Source organism: Hirundo rustica, chromosome 10 (genome assembly GCF_015227805.2).
Source record: "Hirundo rustica isolate bHirRus1 chromosome 10, bHirRus1.pri.v3, whole genome shotgun sequence".
NCBI classification, from domain to species: domain Eukaryota; kingdom Metazoa; phylum Chordata; class Aves; order Passeriformes; family Hirundinidae; genus Hirundo; species Hirundo rustica.
This window is the reverse complement of record NC_053459.1, coordinates 22,741,051-22,761,610: the sequence shown is the minus strand read 5'-3', so window position 1 is coordinate 22,761,610 and position 20,560 is coordinate 22,741,051. Positions and strand designations below refer to the sequence as shown.

The 20,560-nt window shown below is 40.8% G+C and overlaps 1 protein-coding gene across 8 annotated transcripts; it reads right to left on the bottom strand.

Moving 5' to 3' along the window:
• Positions 1 to 2,226: 2,226 nt before the first annotated feature.
• Positions 2,227 to 19,592, bottom strand: ZBBX (zinc finger B-box domain containing). Of its 8 annotated transcripts, XR_005702375.2 has the most exons (21): positions 19,484 to 19,588; positions 17,080 to 17,143; positions 16,297 to 16,411; positions 15,693 to 15,806; positions 14,461 to 14,554; positions 13,339 to 13,387; positions 13,069 to 13,175; positions 10,989 to 11,163; positions 9,981 to 10,101; positions 9,332 to 9,459; positions 9,010 to 9,113; positions 8,556 to 8,704; positions 7,991 to 8,022; positions 7,298 to 7,569; positions 6,492 to 6,648; positions 5,891 to 6,046; positions 4,828 to 4,957; positions 3,995 to 4,130; positions 3,424 to 3,784; positions 2,486 to 2,582; positions 2,227 to 2,314 (listed from the first exon to the last, which is right to left on the bottom strand). XR_005702375.2 is itself a non-coding variant. In XM_058421933.1 (19 exons), the coding sequence occupies exons 4-19, from the start codon at positions 16,362 to 16,364 to the stop codon at positions 4,055 to 4,057; spliced, it is 1,932 nt and encodes a 643-aa protein (XP_058277916.1). In that variant the 5' UTR covers positions 16,365 to 16,411; positions 16,756 to 16,779; positions 17,080 to 17,143; positions 19,484 to 19,588; the 3' UTR covers positions 3,919 to 4,054. The 8 variants fall into 8 exon arrangements, 7 of the variants coding, with proteins under 7 accessions (XP_058277916.1, XP_039930197.1, XP_039930192.1 ...); XM_058421933.1 differs by lacking the exons at positions 2,227 to 2,314; positions 2,486 to 2,582; positions 3,424 to 3,784 and adding an exon at positions 16,756 to 16,779 and having other exon boundaries at positions 3,919 to 4,130; XM_040074263.2 differs by lacking the exons at positions 2,227 to 2,314; positions 2,486 to 2,582; positions 3,424 to 3,784 and having other exon boundaries at positions 3,919 to 4,130; positions 8,610 to 8,704; positions 19,484 to 19,592.
• Positions 19,593 to 20,560: the final 968 nt, after the last annotated feature.

Genomic DNA, 20,560 nt, shown 5'->3' with positions numbered 1-20,560 from the left:
CCAAAAAATTATGTTAGTATGCTTCAACACAAACACTGAGTAATTTTTGTTGCATTATGTTCAGAGAAATATGTCATAGACACACTGGGCCAAATGCTGAAGGATTTGCTGGGGTGTTTTTGTTAGGTTTGGGGTTGATTTCCTAAAATAGAATCTAATTCATCCCTAGCAAAGTTTCCCAGTTCATTCTGCTGAATATTTGTTCCTTAACCCCTCTGTTGGAGCTCCTTTGGAAATCAGCATTTGAAATCCCTCAGTTTTACTGAAATAAATCAGGGGGTATTTTTTGAGGGTCTTTACGTCCATCAATACATGGAAAATCAGTTTTGTTTTTGGAGGCTTCCATTCCTTGAGCTTGTTAACTGATCTGTATTATTAACATAAAATAGATTATTATGTTTCCATCCCTTACAAAAAGCATAAGCATATTAAACAACCTAATTAATCCTAATTAAGTAGAAAGTCATGGAACACTTCTCTTGACCAAAATAATTTAGAAATGCCCTTGTGGTGATGGCTCGCAATTTGCAGGATTCATTTTTGAAATGAAAAAGACAGATGTATTTGTCTCTGATGCAAATGATCTGGATAAATTAAAACTAATTGGGTTTATGTGTTCCTGATAATTAAATGAGATGCATGTAAGCTATATTATGATAGAGGAAAGAACAATTCTTAATTTTTATAAATGAGATGCAGCAAATGACAGCATCTTTAAGTCTGTTAAAGGGTAAAATCAAACAGGAGATCAAAGCTCTGCTCTGGAGCAGGGAGCAGAAACCTTTACAGTGTTTTCAGCAGAATTCATCCCTTGCTGGTTGAAAAGAAACATCAACAGGAAAATCTCAGTTTCCACTGTCCAATCTTTACCCATCCCCGTGTGCAAAGCCAGCTGAGAAAAGACTTTGTGGGATTTCTGTGACTGGGAGGAGTGGCCCTTCTTCTTCAAAATAACAAACCCTGGCAGCCAGTTAAAATATTTCAAGGACTCCCTTGAGTTGGTCTGGATTTTGAGCAGAAGAAACATTCACCTTACACTGTAAATCTGCTCAGTAATGGGAATTTGGTTGTTCCATGAGAAGCAACCACAAAGATGTGGGTCAGGATCTGGCACCACAACACAGCCCCTGGACAGGGTCAGGCTGATAATTTATCAGCCCCTCTGATGTTCCCTGAAAGGCACTGACAGCTTGATGAAGGGGGAGAGCAGTTTGGGAATTCCAGCACTTGGAATCCTGTGGAATTCATGTTATTCCCCTTTATATCACTGTGTACTACACTGCGAGCAGAAAATGGCCACATTCAAAAAGTCAGAGACACAAGCAGGTGGAGTCTGCTCCACGCTCCTTAACAGAAATTCTAAAACGCTTTAATATATAATGAATGGGATGTCCTCTCTCAAAATCCAAACTGATGGCCAAATCTTTCCCAGGATTTATGTTTTATACAATCAGGTTACCGAAAGTCAAAGTACACAAAAACACAAACTCATCCCAGAAGCTCCAAAAATTTAACTGCTTTTTCATTTACCTCCTCCTTTTCTTTCTCTTCAAATGGACTAAAAAGGTGATTTTTCTGTGCAAATCCTTCGACACCTGGATACGGATCAGGCACCCCTACAATAGGCACAGGCAGAAGTAAAAACAAAACCTAAAAGAAAAAAATGAACATTACCATTTATAGATTGTATTGGTACCAAGAAATCATAGAATGGGTTGGGAGGGACCTTAAAGATCGCGCAGAGAATTACATTAAACCACATTCATAATAATAACCAGCTTTCAACCTTTCAACACCAGATTTGTTCTGTTAGCAACAAATGAATCACACAACTGCAGCAATACAGATTCTCTTTTTGGACTTCTGTTTAGGATATCAGTTCCACCACTATACCTTAAACAGAAGGGAGGAAAAAACCAACAAAACATCTTCAAATGTTTTAAATCTGCAATTCAAAACTGAGGTTTATTAAAATCACCACTGCCTAAACAGTAATCACTAATGCATTGAAGAGAGCTTGTTGTCAGCCCAAATTTTGTTGGAGGTGTTATCAGAAGCATTTTTTACTTTCAAGCAAAAGGGATGGGAAGGGAAAACTTTCAAAATCAGATGTTGAAAGCACTCAGTGACTTTCTGGTTATCTCCAACAAGCCCAAATTTAAAGGATTACCTTGCCTGCTGAGGGCTCGAGGCACACACTGCAGCAGCAGCTGCTTCATCAGTTTTCCTGTTAAAAAAGGTTGGGAGCAGCATGGAAGCAGTCAGGCTGTCTGTGCCAGGGAAATGAGTGCAACAGGAATATTTGGAAGAGTAACTGAAAAAGAAAGGTTACACTGATGAGAGAAAAGCACTGGCCTCCATCTCCAAAGAAGAACACCAGCTTTGTGATTTTATTCTCCCAATTTCAGACAAAGAGCTGCTGTGATAAAACATCAATATATGGTAAACTCTATAAAGAAAACTGAGGTGGAAAATATGCCCTCACCTTAAAGGTAAGAAATGAGGCAGGAAATCAAACCAATGGTCTGTTCAGCCTGATGCCTTCTAGTTTGGATGAATTAGGGTGGCTGAAGTACTTTTCCCTGTAAAAGAAATTGTTGCAAAGATTACAGTGCTGTCTGGTATTAGTGCAGAGCTGCTGGGGGGGCAGATAACACCTCAGAGTCCAAACCAGAGCGGCTGTAACTGCCAGAAACCAAATATGAGACTGGAATGTTTCCACTCATCCATTAGTGAAGGGCACCTGCCACCTCTGAACACAGAAAAGCAGAATTTAAAGCTTCTCTTTCTACAGGAAAGTTTCTGATAACAATTTCCGTGAATTTTAGAGCCCTGCCAGGTAGTTCACCCATAAACATTTAAGAACAATTGTCAGACAAAAGCTTTTAACTAATTCCACTTTCAAAATTTCCCAGCACAGAAGGACAAATCTTTGTCATTGCTTTTGATACATCTTTTTTATCAAAACTAGGGGAGAAGGAGGAAGTTTTCCTTAAAAACCACGGTGGAGAAAACAAATAAGGAAAAAGGCACGTGAAGGGAAAGAGAACTTTAAAGCTAAGCAAGCTGCTGTGTCTGAGAATCCTAAAGATGTTAGCAAAAGATACTATTTAGGTAATTTCAAAGCCACTCAATTACTGGGTACAATTAAGCATCTCCTCAACAAGAGAGCAGAAAGTCCCCAAACCCTCTTTACATCAAAGCACCACATCGGCCAAATGACCTTTTACAGAAATTATACTAATTGCATTAAACCTTCCACTTTCTGGGGAGCAAGAAAAAAACTCTTTATACAACACAAATATAGTAAGTTCAAAAGGACAGCTGGGGTTGTTTGTTCAAATTAAAACCACCCAGGATGATTTTAACTGCATTTCCTCTTTGTTCTTTTAATTACCAAAGGCCTGTAAGGCAGTAACTTACAGCACAGCTGGATTTGCCTGGACACAGATCTCTCCGAACTGGGATTTTGGAGCAGAGAAAGAAAGGGAATTCATTCCCAATTGATTCTGAGCAGAGGTTTGCTGCTGGCCTGGGCTCCCTGCTGGAGTTAGGAAGAAAGGAGTGTGGCAGGAGATGTTAAATGTACAGTGGAAAGCTGCACTGCAAGGTGCAAGGCCCTTCTGAAACATGTGACAAAGTGTACTTGACCTTAGAGTCTCCTCCTGTGCTTCTCAGCACAAAGCTGATCCTACAGAGACCCCAGTTTATCCCATTAATACCCCTGGGGTGGCACCTTCCAGCTTGGCAACATGAAACCACATTTAGAGACACCAAATTCCACCTGCAGGCAAGAAAACTTATATTGAACTAAAAATAATGAATAAAGCAATCCTAAAAAATTGCAGCATGAGAGCAGTTCTCTTTTATTCTGTTATTTCCTCATAGTAATAATAAAAAAAAAAAGCCAAATCAAGGTATTTTCTAGAAGTTTTAATGACAACTTTACAGAATATTCCTTAGTAAATGACATCTTGAGTAGCGCTTTAAACACCTCTTGGTCTTCTTGGTTCTGAACCATAAAAAGGTGAAGACTGGAGTTAGTTTTTCATGTTCATTGCAATGCCAGAACCTGTTGTTTGTCCTCCAGAACTGCTTCCTCATCATCCATCTGGCTTTCCTCCCAGTCCCTTAAAAGAAAAACAGCCCAGTGATTTCCAGCACCTCCAGCTTCCCAAGTTCCCTGCTTTAAGCCTTGCTGACATATGTTCACATATGTTGAACTAAAAGGCACAGAAATAGCTTCAACTGGAGATTCTGTCAGTACAAGCTACTCTAATTCAGCTTTTCCCTCAGCTTTTGTCACAAATCTCTGAATCAGCTCTAGTCACAGCATGGAGTTCACTTCAGGGCTTCCCTGACTCTTGCTGGTTTTGAGATCCCAGTAAAAAAACGCAGAACTTGAGGAGTTTCCTTTTTTCCAGTCATCTCCTCAGTGTCCAAAACAAAACAACAAATATATGGTGAGTTAGAGGTTATTATTCCACCTGCTCACGAATTTTCAAAGCTACCTCACAACCCAAGTCTGCGGATGATTTTTAAGAGATTTATCCCATAAATCTCAGTGCTAATTGGAATTGAAAAACCCACAATCCCCAGATTTATCATCTGGAGTCTGAACAACAAAACACAGCCCTCAGCTCTGACTCTGGCTGCCTGAGAAGGGCTTTAGAACACTAGGACACCACACAGGTCATGCTGACATTTGTAATTAGCAGGTAATGCACAATTTGAGAGTTGGGGCCATTTTTATTTCAGTTCTGACATGGTTGGCATCTTGAATAACCTAAAATATCATCAAAACCACACCCAGCAAGTTGAATTTACCCAAAAATATCAAACGTGTCGTGGTCTTTCAGCTCCGGGGTGCTCTGGAAATCTGCATTTTCACAGATCTTCTCCCAGGCTCTGCCTGAAGTTCCATCTTCACAAGTTAAGCTGGAATGATTTTCAGGGCCTGAAATGTTTTAAGAGCAAATATGAACAAAAAGATGCAGAATCTCCACTCTCAGCTTGAAAAAAATTCACATTATCGACAAAAAACTCACCATTAAAAGTCTCAAACCAATTCTAGCTGATGAAAAATATCGCTGCAAATTAAGATTTTACTTCTCAATATATTTATAACTTTTTATTAACACCTATAAATTCCCCACCTCACACTCCAGAAGCATCTTTCAGAAGAGTAATACGTGATTTAAGTATTCTGCACAACGCCACAAATTCTGTGTGAGGGGAAAACGCTGAATGATTGCAGAAAGCTCCAAAGTTTGGTTACTTTTTTTTTTCTTTTTTTGTAATTTAAACTAACATGAATAAAATATAGACCCTTTCCAATATTTCCCCGGGATTCAAAATTGACAGCTTCGATTTCTGCACACAGCATTATTTAAATTAAAATGTCAACCTGGTCGCTCACGATGCGAGAAATAATGTAGAGCTGCATTCCTTGGGATGGAGACAGTTGAAATTGAGAAAGGTAACACAAAAGTGCAGACACAGTTATTACTTGTGTCCCTGTTTCTTCGAGTTCATATAATCAGACTTGCTTGTGTAGCAGGAAGGAATCCTTTATTAGATCACTCCCAAACTGTACCAGAGACTACCAACACACACAAATACAGGAACTTCTTCTGGAGAGTTTACTCTCTAAATATTCAAACAAAGAGGGGAGCAGAAGGGCAGCAGCAGAAACTAAGCCAAATAAAAAGAATTACTGGTGATAGCTGAGAAGAGGTAATTTTTAACTCCAAAGCCTATTCTCACAAAAAAAACCCAAAAAAACACAAATGCACAAATTAAGATCTAAAAATGACAAATTCAGCAGTGTCTCCATTTTACACAATTAAAATTAATCTAATTAAGACCTGAGAACTGTGGCTGTCCCTACCTGGCCATGGCATCCACGCTGCCATCAGAGGACAAAGTTGCTTTTGAGCCTGGAAAGCATTTGCAGCTCTGTTCAGCTGACTTTCCAAGACACCTTGAACTACAGAGTCATCAGCATATTCACTTAAGCTCCTTTCAGAAACCCACTGCCCATCTCCTGAAATCAAACATTAGCAGAGGAAATCATTTGCAGGTTTTGTGTTAATTTGCATTTACTCTTCTATATTTGCTGTATTTAATGTGGGAATTAAAGAAGCCATGCAACAAAAATTTGTACAGATATGTAACAGACTAAAAGCTTGATTTCAAGTGATCTATTTGATTAGATAAATGATGTTCACTTGTTGTTTCATATACACCATGACAAGCAATAGGAACCTCATGGAACCCTATTCTCAGGGAATATATTTATAAAAATAAAGATATAAATTTATGGCACTGGATTGCCTCAAGGTATGGAGTTTATTTTATCCTTGCCCAGCACCACTTGTGTGGTGGCATGACTGTCACCCTGAAAGTGACTCTTAAAGCAAGCTGGATGGAAGGGAACTGAGAAAAGATGATAAATATGCATATTTGAGGATTTATTCACACCATAGTACCTGGAAAAGAAATCCTGTCCCGAGGGCTGGAGGCAGCAGCCAGGGAAGAAGGAGCCTCCAGCTTTTCTTGTTTAGCGTTTGCACCTACAACAAAGAAACCTTCAAGTCCCTGATACGATGCAGAGCCACAGTTCTGTCTCCTGGCTACATCCTGTAACTTGAATAAACAGAGAGATTACATACAGGAAGGGAAACAGGAAACTTTATAAATTGCCCTTGCAAGTTTAGATTAACAAAATGCTCATTTCACAGAACTCAGACTGATTTTGACAGCCAGCTGTAACAGATATTCATGAGGATGATGCTTTTGCTTAAGATATGCTTTAAAATCCTAAAAACTTCTCATGCTGTGAGAGTTTGAGTCTGTCCTTTCACTGGGGAAGTGAAAAGCAGATTTTCTTTGTGTTCACTTTCGGGTACATAAAGGAAGGCGATCGCTGTTTGACAATGACTCCAAATCCATGTACCAAGCTTTTCCATCATTTTTTTGCTTTTAATTTTATTTCCAGCAAATGAGGATCTGAATAATTTGTTAGGTAAGACTGAGCACCATTTTTTGGTCATTCAGTCAAGAGGTGAAGTGCTGTTAATACAAATATGAGAAGAGCTGCTCCTCCAACACCTTTTTTTATAGCTGTTTGTTCTCTTTTCCTTTTTTTTTGAATATTAACAGAAAACTGGCAACATAAATTGAAGCCTTTCACCCTCTACATATCAAATGTGGCGGGCAGTGACAATCCCTTAAATCTAAAGCAGATACAGCAACATCCTTAATCTGTTCAGCAATTAAAGACATCCCAACTTACTGCTGAAGATTTTGTAATTACAGGCAAGACCAAACTGTGACTGTTGCAGACACTGCCCAGTTCTTGTGGCTCTCTCCTGCTGTTCTGCAGCTCAGTCTCCAGGAGATCTCTGGTGCTCTTTAGTTCAGTGAGATCTTTGCTCACGCCTTCAGTGGGGTCAGGGATCTCCTCAGGAAGTTCACAGGAGCTCAGTGATCTTCTCCCACCCTTTGGTTCAATATTCTCCTCCTGCACTGCATTTATTTCAAGATCACTGCACACAGTCAGTTTTTCTACAAAAGTACAACAAAATCATGAAAATAGCAATATTTCTAATGAATATTAATTATAACCTACAAGTCCACTATGTTTTCTCTGTGAACTTCAAATACAAAATCACCATTAAAGAAAGGCAATCGTGGAAATTTAATAAAATCTCCTTAAAAGCATTACAAGGTTTGAAATCCATCCTATCAGGCTGTGAATGATTTTGTAAGTTGGTTTTCTTTGTTATACATTTTTATCACAGTGCTCACACAGCCCATTAAACTGCAATAAATCAAATTGTGATAGCCCAGAGAATGGTATACAATTTAAAGACCCTTAAGCATTTTTTCAGACCACTGTAGTTGACTACCCCATCCTGAATGAGAATGAGAAACTGAACACATTTACGTATTTTCAACAAAGAACTTCGTAACTTTTCACATTTACCTTGAGAAACGTCTTTAGGAGAAACAGGATTTCTGTTGAGAGGAAAATGTAAAAACTATTAAGTGTCAGCTGAGGAAGTTAAATGGAAAGAAGACTTTCCCATTATACCCATTTCTCTTTCAAGGGGTTGGTTCTGTGTTGTTCTGCTCTGCAAATGCTGAGCTTTGATAGAGAAGAGAAAAGACCAGAAGAATACAAAAAAGCAAACCAGGTCACAGCTAATCAAATAATATTGGGAGATCAGAAGAATTGCAGAAGAATCAGTTCTTGTTTTTGTCTGGAATTCCAGGTTAGTTAAATAAGAGGATCTAAAATGTGCACAGTACTGTTCAGTGGTAAAATCTGTATGTGAGTTCCTGCTCCTGCTGAGGTAAGAGCTCAGGAAAGAGAAATTTTACTAAAATCAGGACAGGTAAATGCAAAGAAATGCATCTACATGGGTTAGGATTTCAAAGTGATGCCTCTCTAGTTATAGGCAATTAATATTCCTTAGTGCCTTTAAAACAGTGTACACTTAATAACTCAACTGCCTGCAAAGAAAAGCCCCCATTTCTCAGGAACTAACCCCAAATTTGGGATTATTTCCTTTCCTCCCCCACAATCTCTGCATTTCTGACACCTTCCACACTCCAGTGGGTCAGTCTTTCCTTGCTTATTCATCCCCACAGCTCCAGTTTCCTCCACTGAAGAGTCTCCCAAGTCCTTGCCGTGAGACTGAATTAAAAAAAAAATAAAAAATAAATAATGAGAGCCACACTCAGCAACAGATTAAAAATAATTTAAAAATTTAAAAAGTGCTGAAAAGCTGCCACACTTTGTGTACAAATCCCATATAGTGCAGGTCCCTGAACACAACAGAAAAAGATTACAGGGAATTTTTGGAATGATCCATTTCCCACATCTGTATGGAAAACAAACAATGCACCAGTATTTTTCCTTAGTGGAAGTCATTTAACTGTTGCTTCTTCAAACATTTACAAATCAAGACTTGAACAAATCAGTCCTTCATCAGTACTCACATCATCAAGGAACTCAATTTTCAAAGAGGACGCTGCATTTTCACAAACAGTGTTGGATTCTTCAACTCTATAAACAGATGCCCAGTATTTCTTCACCTCTTCAGCTAGGAAATATAAATACTTTCATGCATTTCAGTTTTTCATGTTCAATACACACTCATAAAATGCAACATCTTTATTCTTTACGAAAAATCACAATTTTCTTCTTTAATTACTACTGCTTTTAGCAGAAACTGGTTGAGAGTGGAAACATTCAGCAATTATAGAAAAGAAATCACAAGGGAAAGGTATTTTAGATGGAATAAACAGAAATCTGTTACACCTGTTAACTCCTCAATGTCATCATCATCTCTTTGTCCCTCTCCTCCAACCCCAGCCTGGTGAACACTCAGAGCTTGCACAGGCCTTGAATCCTTCATGCAACTCGAAAAAAATTGATCAACAGGAGTTCTAAACAGGAAAAAAATATAAAAATCAATCTTAAAAAGTCATTTTTTAAAAAAAATATATCACATTAAAAAAAAAAAAAAAAAAGGAAAAACCCTACCAACCTATTTATCACAGCAGCATTACATTAACTAACTTCTCCTAATTTCATTGAGGTGGATTTGCTCTTCAAGAACTCATAAAACAACACTGTGATGTCCATAAAGGAATCCTGAAGATTCCTTTTCTCCATAAAACTCCTGTAGCAAACACACCAAAACCAAGCAACTAGATCTCAAAGTCAGTCTCCAAATTGTACAATAAACTGATACCAAAGAGAATCCCTCTAAATGCTCCCTCAGCAGGAATTCTGAACTCTGAAATGATCAAATCTGGTTATAATGATTATTTTATTAAAATAAAGCCCCCTGTATACACACCCCTTAACCCATGATAACATATTTAATATTTTAAAAGTTTCAGCTGGATTTTGTTAATTCAGTATTTCTGAATTCCTTCAATGGGAGCAGCAAATTCAACAATACCTTCTGTATTTCTTCAGCAGGAGTTTCTCCATGTAGCTCAGGCCATCCTTCTGGAACTCCACCTGGATGGGTTCCTTCAGAGCAGTAACATTGGTCTGGACCTCACAAACCCCCACAGGTTCTGTCAGAATCGTGAAAAACAACAACAACAAAAATATACAGCTGTTTAAGCTTATAAACCTGCTCTTTACCTACATTATCCTTGAATGAACATCACATTTGGGTCTGTGCTTAGCTCAGTCTTTGCATAACTCCAAAATTTAAATGGCCAGCAATATCATATTTACAGAGCACACTCAGTAATGGGGGCAGCCAGAAAAGCTCAATTATTACAGATCACTACAGTGGAGCCAGAGAAAGAGTGGGGGGATGGAAACCCATGACTCCACAGATCAAAATTCCACAGAAAAGAAGAAAAAAAAAGGAAAAAAAAAATCAGTTTAATATTATTTTGTACAAAAAGCCACATAGAAAAACCACCATCCGTGGACTAGAGGAACAAGACACAGATTGGATTTGCACAAATCCAATCAGACCAGAGGAATTTTCCATATTTTTTCCATGCATACTTCAACTGATTGCAGCTTTTCATTGGGACAAAGAAATATTAAGAGCCTGGTGAAGGCAAGCAGAAAATGTACTTGGAGAGAACACACAAAATCCTGAGCCCTGCACATTCCTTGCCTCAGTTTAAAACTGGTTTTTTGTTTTTTTCTTTTTTTGTCTGAGCATTGCAGTTCATGCTGAAGTGCCACGTGAGACACAAAGCCATGGGAAGGTACAGGGACATGGGCTGGACAGCCTGGGCACTGCCAGAGATCATCACAAAAACTGAGCTAAACGCTCTGCATGACCTTCAGACATGACTGTTAATAATAAAAGCACACTGAGAAAGAATAAAATGTGTTTTCTTAGCTTCACTTAATATCTGCCTTCACTAATCTAAAATCTAACTCCCCGAATGCTCCCACTGCATTTAAAACATCATTAAAACAGAACAAACCCTACCTGGTGGGACCCCACTGGCACATGGATCTCCTCCAGGATCACTTTTACCTTCTCTCCACTGAAGCAAAGCTTCCTGAAAAGCCTTTGCAGATGCCTCCTCATCGAAGGCCCCACTCTGCAGCAGTCCTTTGTCCTGCCTTCCAGGGCTTGCACAGGTTGGTTCTGAGGCTGGTTCCTAAATCAGTTCCACAACATTACTGACAAAGCTTTTCTGATGAGCAACAGCATTTTTAGTGTCAGCTATGGAACTGCAGTACTTTGTTTTCTGGGCTCAGCTGAGCTACCTGGAAATCAAGATCACTCCCATTTTATGTGATCCTGCTCACAATTAACTGCAAAGGTCTATCAAGAGTTAAATAAGAAAGACAAAAGCTTTTTCTTACCAGACACACAAACCCCCTACTTTTAAAGGTTTTTGGTGTCAGAGAGCAGTGGCCATGGACACCCAGATCCCATGTTTGGATACAAAGCCATGGACATCACACCTCCTGTACAGCAGGGATTAAATGAGCCATTTAATGCAGCATGTCTCATTTAAAGGAGTTTATGAGCTATGTGCTTTACTAATGAAGAGATTACTGTTGAAGCTTCTCAGTGGACAGGCACATCTGGAGAGGTCAGCAAAAGGAAAATGGTCATTTAAGGGGCTAACTGGGATAGCCATTCAAACAGCAGCCCAGGGAAATCCAAACTCTAACTGATGAGTTTGGAAACAGGTACAAGAGGAGGAAAACAGTCCTACACTGGCACTTTGGTGTTTTTTCAACTTTTATTAGGACAAAGAAAATTACTGTGGAAGGTTCTCATTACCAAATCTTGGATGATTATCAATCAAAACCACAAAATAATTTATGCATTTATGGGAAAGATCCTTCATCTACACATTCTCCAAGTGAGGGACCTGTTCTTACCACAAAAAAGCAGCAAAGGTACAGGCAGAAAGCATAATGAGGGTCAAACATCAGCAGCTCCTACACAATCAGGATGTTTTCCCAACTCCTTCTTTCCACCTGCCCTATGCTTTAACTGATGCAGGGACTGGCTGCACATCCAGCGGCACTTGTGATTTGCAAAACAAGAACTGGCGGCTGTTAAAGGTGTCAGTGTCTGCACGCTGGGCATTCCCCGACCCTCCCACTGCAAAGCGGGGTGAGCACAGCGCAAAGTTCACTGCGCCAACACGGGATCAGCAGGGAACAACCCCCGGAGCGCGGGGCCAGCGAACCGCAGCTCAACTCTGACAGCAGCGCGGATTCCCAGAGCGATCATCGCTCCGGCTCCAGCGCTCCCAGCCCCGGGGATCCGCGGGGCGCGCAGCGGCTGCAGCGTCCTGCGGGGGCGCAGCGCCCTCGGGCGGCGACTCCCGGCACGGCAGCGGGATTCGGGAGTGCTCCCTAAAATCCGCTGGAAAAAACCAAAACACTCGCGATCGGCGCTCTTGGGAGGGTGCGGTGCTCTTGGTTCCGCCAGCGTTAATGAAACTGGGAGCACGGGATCCCAAAACCGCCCTGGCTTTGCTGGCAAGTTATCTTAAATTCCAAACCCGCACGTGGTTTTTTACCCCAAAGGAAAAGCGTTACAAAGATACGCACAAAATATCCGTTCCTTTTGAGGGTTAGCAGCTGCGGGTGGTTTGATAAAACGATGGAAATAAATCACATCACGTATTGCAGGGTGGGGAAGGGGATCTCTCTGAGATGATACTTTTTTAGAATAAAAATATTCTTTATTCAGCAGTGGAACTTTTCTGTTCACATAGCTTACTTCAAAAATAAGTTGTATGAGGCTACACCACACTTTGGAGGCTGGGTTTCCTAATCATTGTTTATTTCCTATTTATTATTCCTGTTTCCTGCTTGCTAAAAGGCAAACCACCCCTATTAAAGAGAAATCACCTCACACTTGATAATAGAAATTTCCACTCAGGGAGATCAGTCTGTAAATTTTCCCTTTTCCTTATGGGCAGTAAGTAATGATCAGAGGGAGAAAGGAAAATGTGTGTCCACATACTAACACAAAAACAAAATCTACACACAGTAAATTGTGTTGCTTGAGGATTATTTTTAAACCATTTACTTACCAGCAGCCCACCCCTAATTTCAGGTGATCCACAGGCAATCCCCTTCACTCCCAATTTTTCATGAGCTACAACATCTCTTTCAGGTTTAACTGTTTTTTTCACTGGGTCTGGGGAAAAAAAAAAAGAACAAACACAACAACCAAACAACCAAAAAACTCAGCTAATCCAGTGTTCCATTCTGATTTCTTCATTATTTAATTGCAGCAACTTCCAAACAGCAATTATCTATCAAAAGTTTAAGTTTTATTTGGTTAAGAAAGATGTCTTTACCTTGACTCTGTTTCTTGAGTACTTGCAACTTCACTTTTTCTGGAGAAACCTACAGGAAAGAATATTTACATATATCTGTGTAAGGTTCTACTGAAAATGAATAAAGAGTAACTTTTACAGAATGCAAATGGGTTTAGGGAAATAGCAGGGCATGCATTTAAAGAGAAAACTCCATGAAGCCCAGGACCAGTTTTCCTCCCCAGATATGAAATACTGTCCAGGTGACCCTTCCATGATCTAACATCCCAGTAATTAATAATTTTCAGCATTTTTGCTCCTCAGTTTTCCCCTGCAAACAGAGTTCACCCCACAGCCTCGCTGCCCCTCATTCATCCCTCATTTTAATTTTGCCCCTTTTTCAAATTTAAATTTAAAGGGCAGCCACCTTAGCTGAAACCTGAAGTCTCTGAAGCAGCAACAGCTCTGAGTTCCTTGTCTCAGAGAAGGGGGAAGGGAAAGAAAACCTTTTCATTCTGATCTTCTCCTCTCACAGGCAAGGAGGCAATTTTAGTGAAGTTCTCATTTTCTGCCAGTTTAAGAAAAATTGCCACAGACTTTTCCAAAAGAAAATAAGTACCCCATTTGTACATATTGAAAAGAAAACAGATTTTCCAAAGACTTAGCAGGAAAGTTCTACATCCCTTTTTTCAGGTCTGAGCAAGGATATCATAGAACAAGAGTCAATAAACCTGAGTTAAATAAAAGACTTTAGCTGTGGTGTATTTTATCTGTGAAAGCAAAGAATTTGCATTCAAATTTTCACCCAAAGCCCTTCAGTATTTCAGATCCATCATGGGCACCAGCCACCCAAAGGACAGGATCACTCGCACCACTACAGTGCCACTCTTACAGGATTAAATCTGTAGGAGCAGTGACCATTTGTTCTTTATTGCAAAAAAAAACCCCCAAAAACTCAACAGATCACCCAAAAAACTCTGATGTTCCTCCAGCTCAAAGGGAATCAGAGGTCTTGCATGGAAAAATAAGCAGTCAGGAATTTTACTCAGACAAGGCTTAACCTTTAGGTTTTACAGTATTTGAAATTTTCCTTTCTGCGGCATAAATTCAGTTCTAAACCTTGTTTTACTTTAAATAGCTTAACTTGCAAATATGGTTTCCTACCTTCTTCCTGTTTTCATTATTTTGTGCCCCAGCTCGGGGTGGGGTGGTCCTTGGTCCTGCCTGCCCAGATTTCCAGTGATAAGCACCTAACTTCCTACAAACCAAGGCAAGAAAAAACTTCAAAATTAGGCCTCCTGCAAGCAAGAGGAGCATAAAGGTTTTCCTTCAACTTGTTAAATATGAACAAAACATCACAAAAATAAAATTTTCTATAGGATCATCAATTCCCCAAAGCACAAATACTCCCTTCCATGGAAACCTGCTTCATATCTACTTTAACAGCAGTAAATACAACAAATGTGTAAGAAAGTACTTATTTTTAAACCATTAAATTGGTCCAAGTTTTTAAACTTATAAAAACAATCTTATCAATTCTCAAAGGCTGGTTTCAGAAGAATAAAAACAGAAGCACATTTTGTGTGAGCCTTCGTTGTCCCAGTTTACTCCAGGACTTCATCCAGCATTGCTAAAAATGCAGGAATTTCAGATCCTTTCCAGCCCAAACTGCTCCACAAAGCCTCCTGTCCTCAGAGCTCACCACAGCAACCCTATCAGGGCCTGCAGGTACAGGGCCTTGAGAAGAAAACAGGAACAGCTCCATGAGAATAACGTGGAGACAAAAGTGCCACACATCACCTGGAAAACACCGCCCCAGCAGCTCAGGGCAATGCTCACAGAGCTGCCAGCAGCTCAGCAGCACCCAGGGATCCAAATCCATGGCATTTACGCTTCCAGTGACAAAGCACAGCAGGCAGAAAGTCAAGGAAAAGGAAGCAGATGTTGCAGAATCAGCCAGCATTCAGAGTGACTCAGAGTTTAACTTCACCCTGGCATTTGCCTCTTTACACCGTGCTTGGGAAGGCACACAAATGTAAAAGGGGATCAAAGCAAAAATAACAGCATTCTCTGCAGAAACCTCAGAAATAAACAAGGGGGCAGGAGAAGCTGCTCTGTCTCCTGCTTGAAAACTAAGGGGACAAATCCAGACAGACAGGGAAAAGAAGAGGGAGTAAACGAGGAAAATGGATCCAATATCATATGAGAGTTTAAAATGAACAAAGACACAGGGAAGCAAGTATCATTGGGAAGAAAGACTGGAGAGGAGACTGAACATAATTGTGAATGCCAAACACAAGAGATCCCATGTGGGGAGTTGGAGGTGTGGAGGGAGAATCTCATTGGATTTTCCAAAAGGAAATTGAACCTATTTTCCAAAGGGAAACTGAACCTACCTCCTCTCTTCTTTTTCTTTGCTCATGTTTGACTGCAGCTGCCGCAACCTCTCCTCCATCTCTTTGTTTTCTGCTTCTAACTGCACTTTCTCCAACTGCAATTCCTTTACAGTTCTGGAGGAAATATGAAATATTCATTAGAAATCACCTGGAAGTGAGTAAGGCACCTGAAGAAGTTTAAAGCAGAAAAACAGAAGCTGGAAAATTTGTCATTACAGCCATGTCCCTCTTCTATCTCCCAGCAGGACTGAAAACAGCTCTGGGAAATTTAGGGCGGATCAAGTGCAAATTCCACCACAGAACTGATACAACTGTGCCTGTACTCAGAAAAGTTTGGTGTTTAATTGTATTAAAATAAACGATCCACTGATTTCTATAGTATGCTTGTATTATCCAGTAGATACACAGGGTTATAAAACCTATAACTTAGTCAGGAAGTAGATTAAAGCCTGAGAAAAGAAAGGCTAAAAGCACAGGAAAAATTCTAGAAAAGAAACACATCATGATTCTTCTTGCTCTTGCACTCTTCTAGTTAATGTTGCATTAAAACTTATTAAAAATTATGAAAACACATCTCAAACCCAGTCATATAGAATGCACTTACTTTGTTTTTAATCTCACTGAGGTTCCAGCTTTTGAGCCCGGGAGAATTACAAAATCACTGACATTCATGATGCCCAGTATAACTTCTCCTCAAAAAGAGAATTTCAGTTAGGAACCTGTTGAAATGGGAATTTGATTGAAATTAAAGCAGTAAAAAACTCATTACACATCCAAAAATATTCATATATAGAGGGAAATGGAGCACAAAACTTGTTTATATGAAGTGCCAATAAAATCCTAGAGCGACTCAAAATTAAATGTAACTTGGAAAAAAACCCTTTTTTATTACATTTATGAAACCAGGGAAAAAGTTTTCTTGGCTGTTTCATTTGGGCAACTCCCTAAAGTTCAGTGCAAGCAGATTAATATTAACTAAAACACAGCTTTCTTGAACCAGACCCATAGAAAGCATCAAGAAGGGGAAAATTGTACCAACGGCTACGAAGCCAAACCATCTCACCTGATTTGGGACGATAAATTCCTTCTGTCACGGACAAATTGATACAAAGAAAAACAGTAATTCACCGAGCAGAGTTAATTCCTCCTCTCCAGACTTTAGTGGTATTTCAAATACTTTTTTTTTTTTTTTTTTTAACCCAGGCTGTAAAGTAAAACGCTCTTCCAAAAAGCAAATTCATACAGCACGGGATTTAAATTGAAGGTGAACATCCAGAGCCTTGCTGGGCTGGAATGTTTGGGGGAGAACTGCAGTTCAGTGCAAAACTGGGCATTTCCTGCTGCTGCTGGGATGCACATGGAAAAAGAAACAAAAGTTGAGACTCACAGCTGACAGGGTGCTTGGAAGCTTCTGCAGCTCGTGGATCTCAGCTTCCTGGAGAGGGCAGGACCTAGAAAAGGATAAGGAGAAGCTTAGGATTGGAAATACCCCAAATGGAAAACTGCCTGTTTACAGGTAAAGCTGAAACTGAGCATCAATACAGATGTGTCTGAATATCTCCACCCATGAGGCCAAACACCTCAATGGCACCTGGTGCCACAGAACCTAAAATGCAACATTTCAGTGCTGACAAAGCACCAGATCTGTGCAAAAAAACCGTATTTCTTATTGTGTCACAAAGCCCAAGCACTCAATTATATCATCAATTCAAAACAGCTATTCCTTTATCAATTTCCAAGGTAAAAGAAGATTTTATTGATTTTGAATAGAAAGAAGTTTTTCTCTTGGCAAATGTGTGCTGGCAGGTCCAGCACAGCTGGACAGGAGGAGATCACACGCTGGATTTGAGGTGGCTCAAACACTATTTAATAGTAAAAACAGAGGCAAGTGACACAGGTCAGCTGAGCAAGCTCAAGGAGGGAAAGCAGTTAATAAAAAAATACCATTTATACGAATTAACTTCAACATATTCCACTGAAAGCAAATATTTAATGGATAACTTAAAAATGTGGTAATATCAGAGATAAATATCAGAGATGCTGTGTGAGAATATTGGAGATAAAAAGCCCTATAAAGTTTCAGGAATATTGGGTGGAGAAAAAACAGGATCAAGTTGTAGATAACAGGGGCTAGAGATAGACAGTAATCAATCCCCTGAATTAGTCTGAGAAAATACAGGAAATCATTGTGCAGCATAATCCTGTGTGGGATAAAAACAACTGTTAAACTCTGAGACTGGAAGAGTCAAAGTTAAACCAACCTCACAGGGAAATGCATCCTGACCAGCATCCTGAAATATCCCTGAGCTGGGCTCACAGGACTGCCAGGGAACTGCGACAAAGGCAACCCCAAACTGCTTAGAAACAGATTTGGAATGTAAATACACAGAGGAGTTCCTTCTTTCTGCCTGGGTTTTATTTAATGAATCCCTTTTCCCTCTCTAATCGGCAACACAACTTGCCAGTGAGGCAAACACTAAAGCAACTCCATCAACATAAATAAATCAAGCACTAATTAGCCACGACCTTTCTGCCTGCTCCTCTGCCACACTGGTACTCAAATTTCATCATTCTAGCAGGTTCCTCTGTGCTGATAATGAATGTACAGGTCAAAGTAACAAAACACAAACTGCTGTTTGGGATGAACGAAATGTGAGTCAACATTCAAGGCTGCATAGCTAAATAGACCCAAATTCCACATAGCCTGTACCCTAGTCTCTTTCTAATCAATTTCAAGGCAGGTTTGTAACTTACAGACAGCTGAAGATGGGCGCAGTTTATTTCACACTACAAGACTTTAACTGGGGCAGACTAAATTCCAACAGCTTCCTCACATCAATAAACCCATCAAATCCAAAGGGATACCACTGTCTATGCAATAACTCACATCCAATTATCACCACCATGAATGTGGATTTCATGCTACACTAAGTTGCATCCACTTGCCAATACTTCAAACCAAACTATTTCCTTTGAGGAATTATTCCAAGTGCAATAAAGAGTTTGTCTGTCAGCACTCCCCACCCATTTGCTGTTAATTACAACGACTGAGACTCGCAGTTCTTCCAAACATTTAACATTATGCTAACTACTTTAAAGAAAGAGCAAAAAAAAAAAAAAATGACATTAAAAATATAAGAAAGAAAAAAAAAAACCTGCATCACATAAGCTTTAATTCAGGTATGCTGAAATAATCACAGTCTGCCAGAATAAATTCCTATGCTCCATGCCTCAACATGTGTGACATCAACCACTTCAAACTCCACTTTCTATTTTTAAGCCAATTATCTATTTCTATGTGTAATGCCATACAGCACATATAAAGTAAGATCAGGAAAACAACATGAAAACAGCTAAATGCCACTTTCCCTAAGTCCTTTTACAAGGAATTTGCAATTTCACCACACTTTGGAAAGATGCATTACCTTGGTACCCCTGCAAACTCAACACCTATTTCTATGGGTTGCATATCTTCAGTGTTGTAGTGGTTTGAATAAGCTCGGTTTTTAGTTTAGGGAAAAGAATTATAGCAGTTAAGGGAAAAAACCACAGTCATCCCAACTTTTTAAGTAATAACTGTAATTTCAGCTGTATTGTAAATAACTTCAGACACAAAGGCCACGAGCAGGATGTTCGAGGCCTCTCCAAGCAGTCTACTGAAAACAAAAAACAAACAAACAAAAAAAAAATCCCCAAAAACAAAGTAAAACAAAACAAACAAAAAACCCCCCCTGCAAACCAAAAAAATCCCATGCTACAAAGCATGCTTCCCAAGAGAAAAACCTTCTTACCCACGCTATGGAGCTACAGCCACTGCCCTGCGAGCTGCAGCAGCTCCAGCCCGAGCAGCGGGGGGGAAAGAAAAAGAAAAAAACAGGTGGGATGATAAATAACAGATGGGGCGATAAATGATAAGTAGGGCCATAAATAACAGATAAGGTGATAAATAAGGGGTGGGGTGATAAGCAGCAGGTGGATCATGGCAGCAGTCAGTACTTGCCTCGAAAGCTCCCCTCAGGCTCCGGTGTGGGACGGGCTTGCGGGTTGTGCTCGGTCCTGCCCTGGGGAAACAGGGCAGACACGAAATAAAGCTGTAAAAAGCCCCGCAGTAAAGCGGTGGGGTTGTTTGGGGTTGGTTGTTTGTTTGGTTTTCACTCCCGGTGTCTTTCCAAGCCTGATGAAATGTCGGCGGGGCAGGGAAGAATGAACTGCCTGGACAGTGTAACCTAAAACCAGAAAGGTGCGAGAAGGGCAATCAAGAGAACGGCGCCAAGGCCAACACAACTGCAGCTGTGCCGGTGCGTGGGCACTGCCGGGCACAATCTGGGGGCATTTACACAATTTACACCTGCCCGGGGTACTCTCAGCCCTCCCTGGGCATGGGCTGCGCGCAGGGACGCGCGTGATGGACGGGAGCCTCGGCTCCTGAGGAGAACTGCCCGGAGCCCCCGGCCGGTGCTGAGGCGATGCTGAGGGGGAACTGAGGGCTCACCCCTGCCGGTGCTGAGGGGGAGCTGAGCGCTCACCCCCGCGGGGTCGCTCCCGGTCCCGGTCCCACCGCCCCTCGGTCCCTGAGCGCGGCGCCGTTGCCGTGGCAGCGCGGGAGCGACCATTGGCGCCGCCGGGCGGGGGGGGCCCGGGAGAGGCGATTCCGTGCGGGGACCGCGGAGCTCGGCTGAGGGCAGAGCTGCATTTGTCACAGAACCGCGGAACACTCCGGGGTTGGAAGGGACGTTAAAGATCCTCCAGTGCCACCGCTGCCGTGGAGAGAACACCTTCCACTTGTTGCTGTCATCCCCGCCCAGCCTGGCCTTGGACCTTTCTAGGGATGGGGCAGCCGCGGCTGCTCTGGGCACTCTGTGCCCGGG

What these genes read in the sequence shown, in the direction of transcription:
- ZBBX (XM_058421933.1), bottom strand. Translation starts at nt 16,364, where the DNA reads ATGAATGTCAGTGATTTTGTAATTCTCCCGGGCTCAAAAGCTGGAACC. An exon ending in TGCCAGTGGGGTCCCACCAG is followed by an intron (nt 10,102 to 10,988) that starts GTAGGGTTTGTT and finishes CGATTCTGACAG; the next exon opens with AACCTGTGGGGGTTTGTGAG. An exon ending in TCCTAAAGACGTTTCTCAAG is followed by an intron (nt 7,570 to 7,990) that starts GTAAATGTGAAA and finishes GTACTTTTGTAG; the next exon opens with AAAAACTGACTGTGTGCAGT.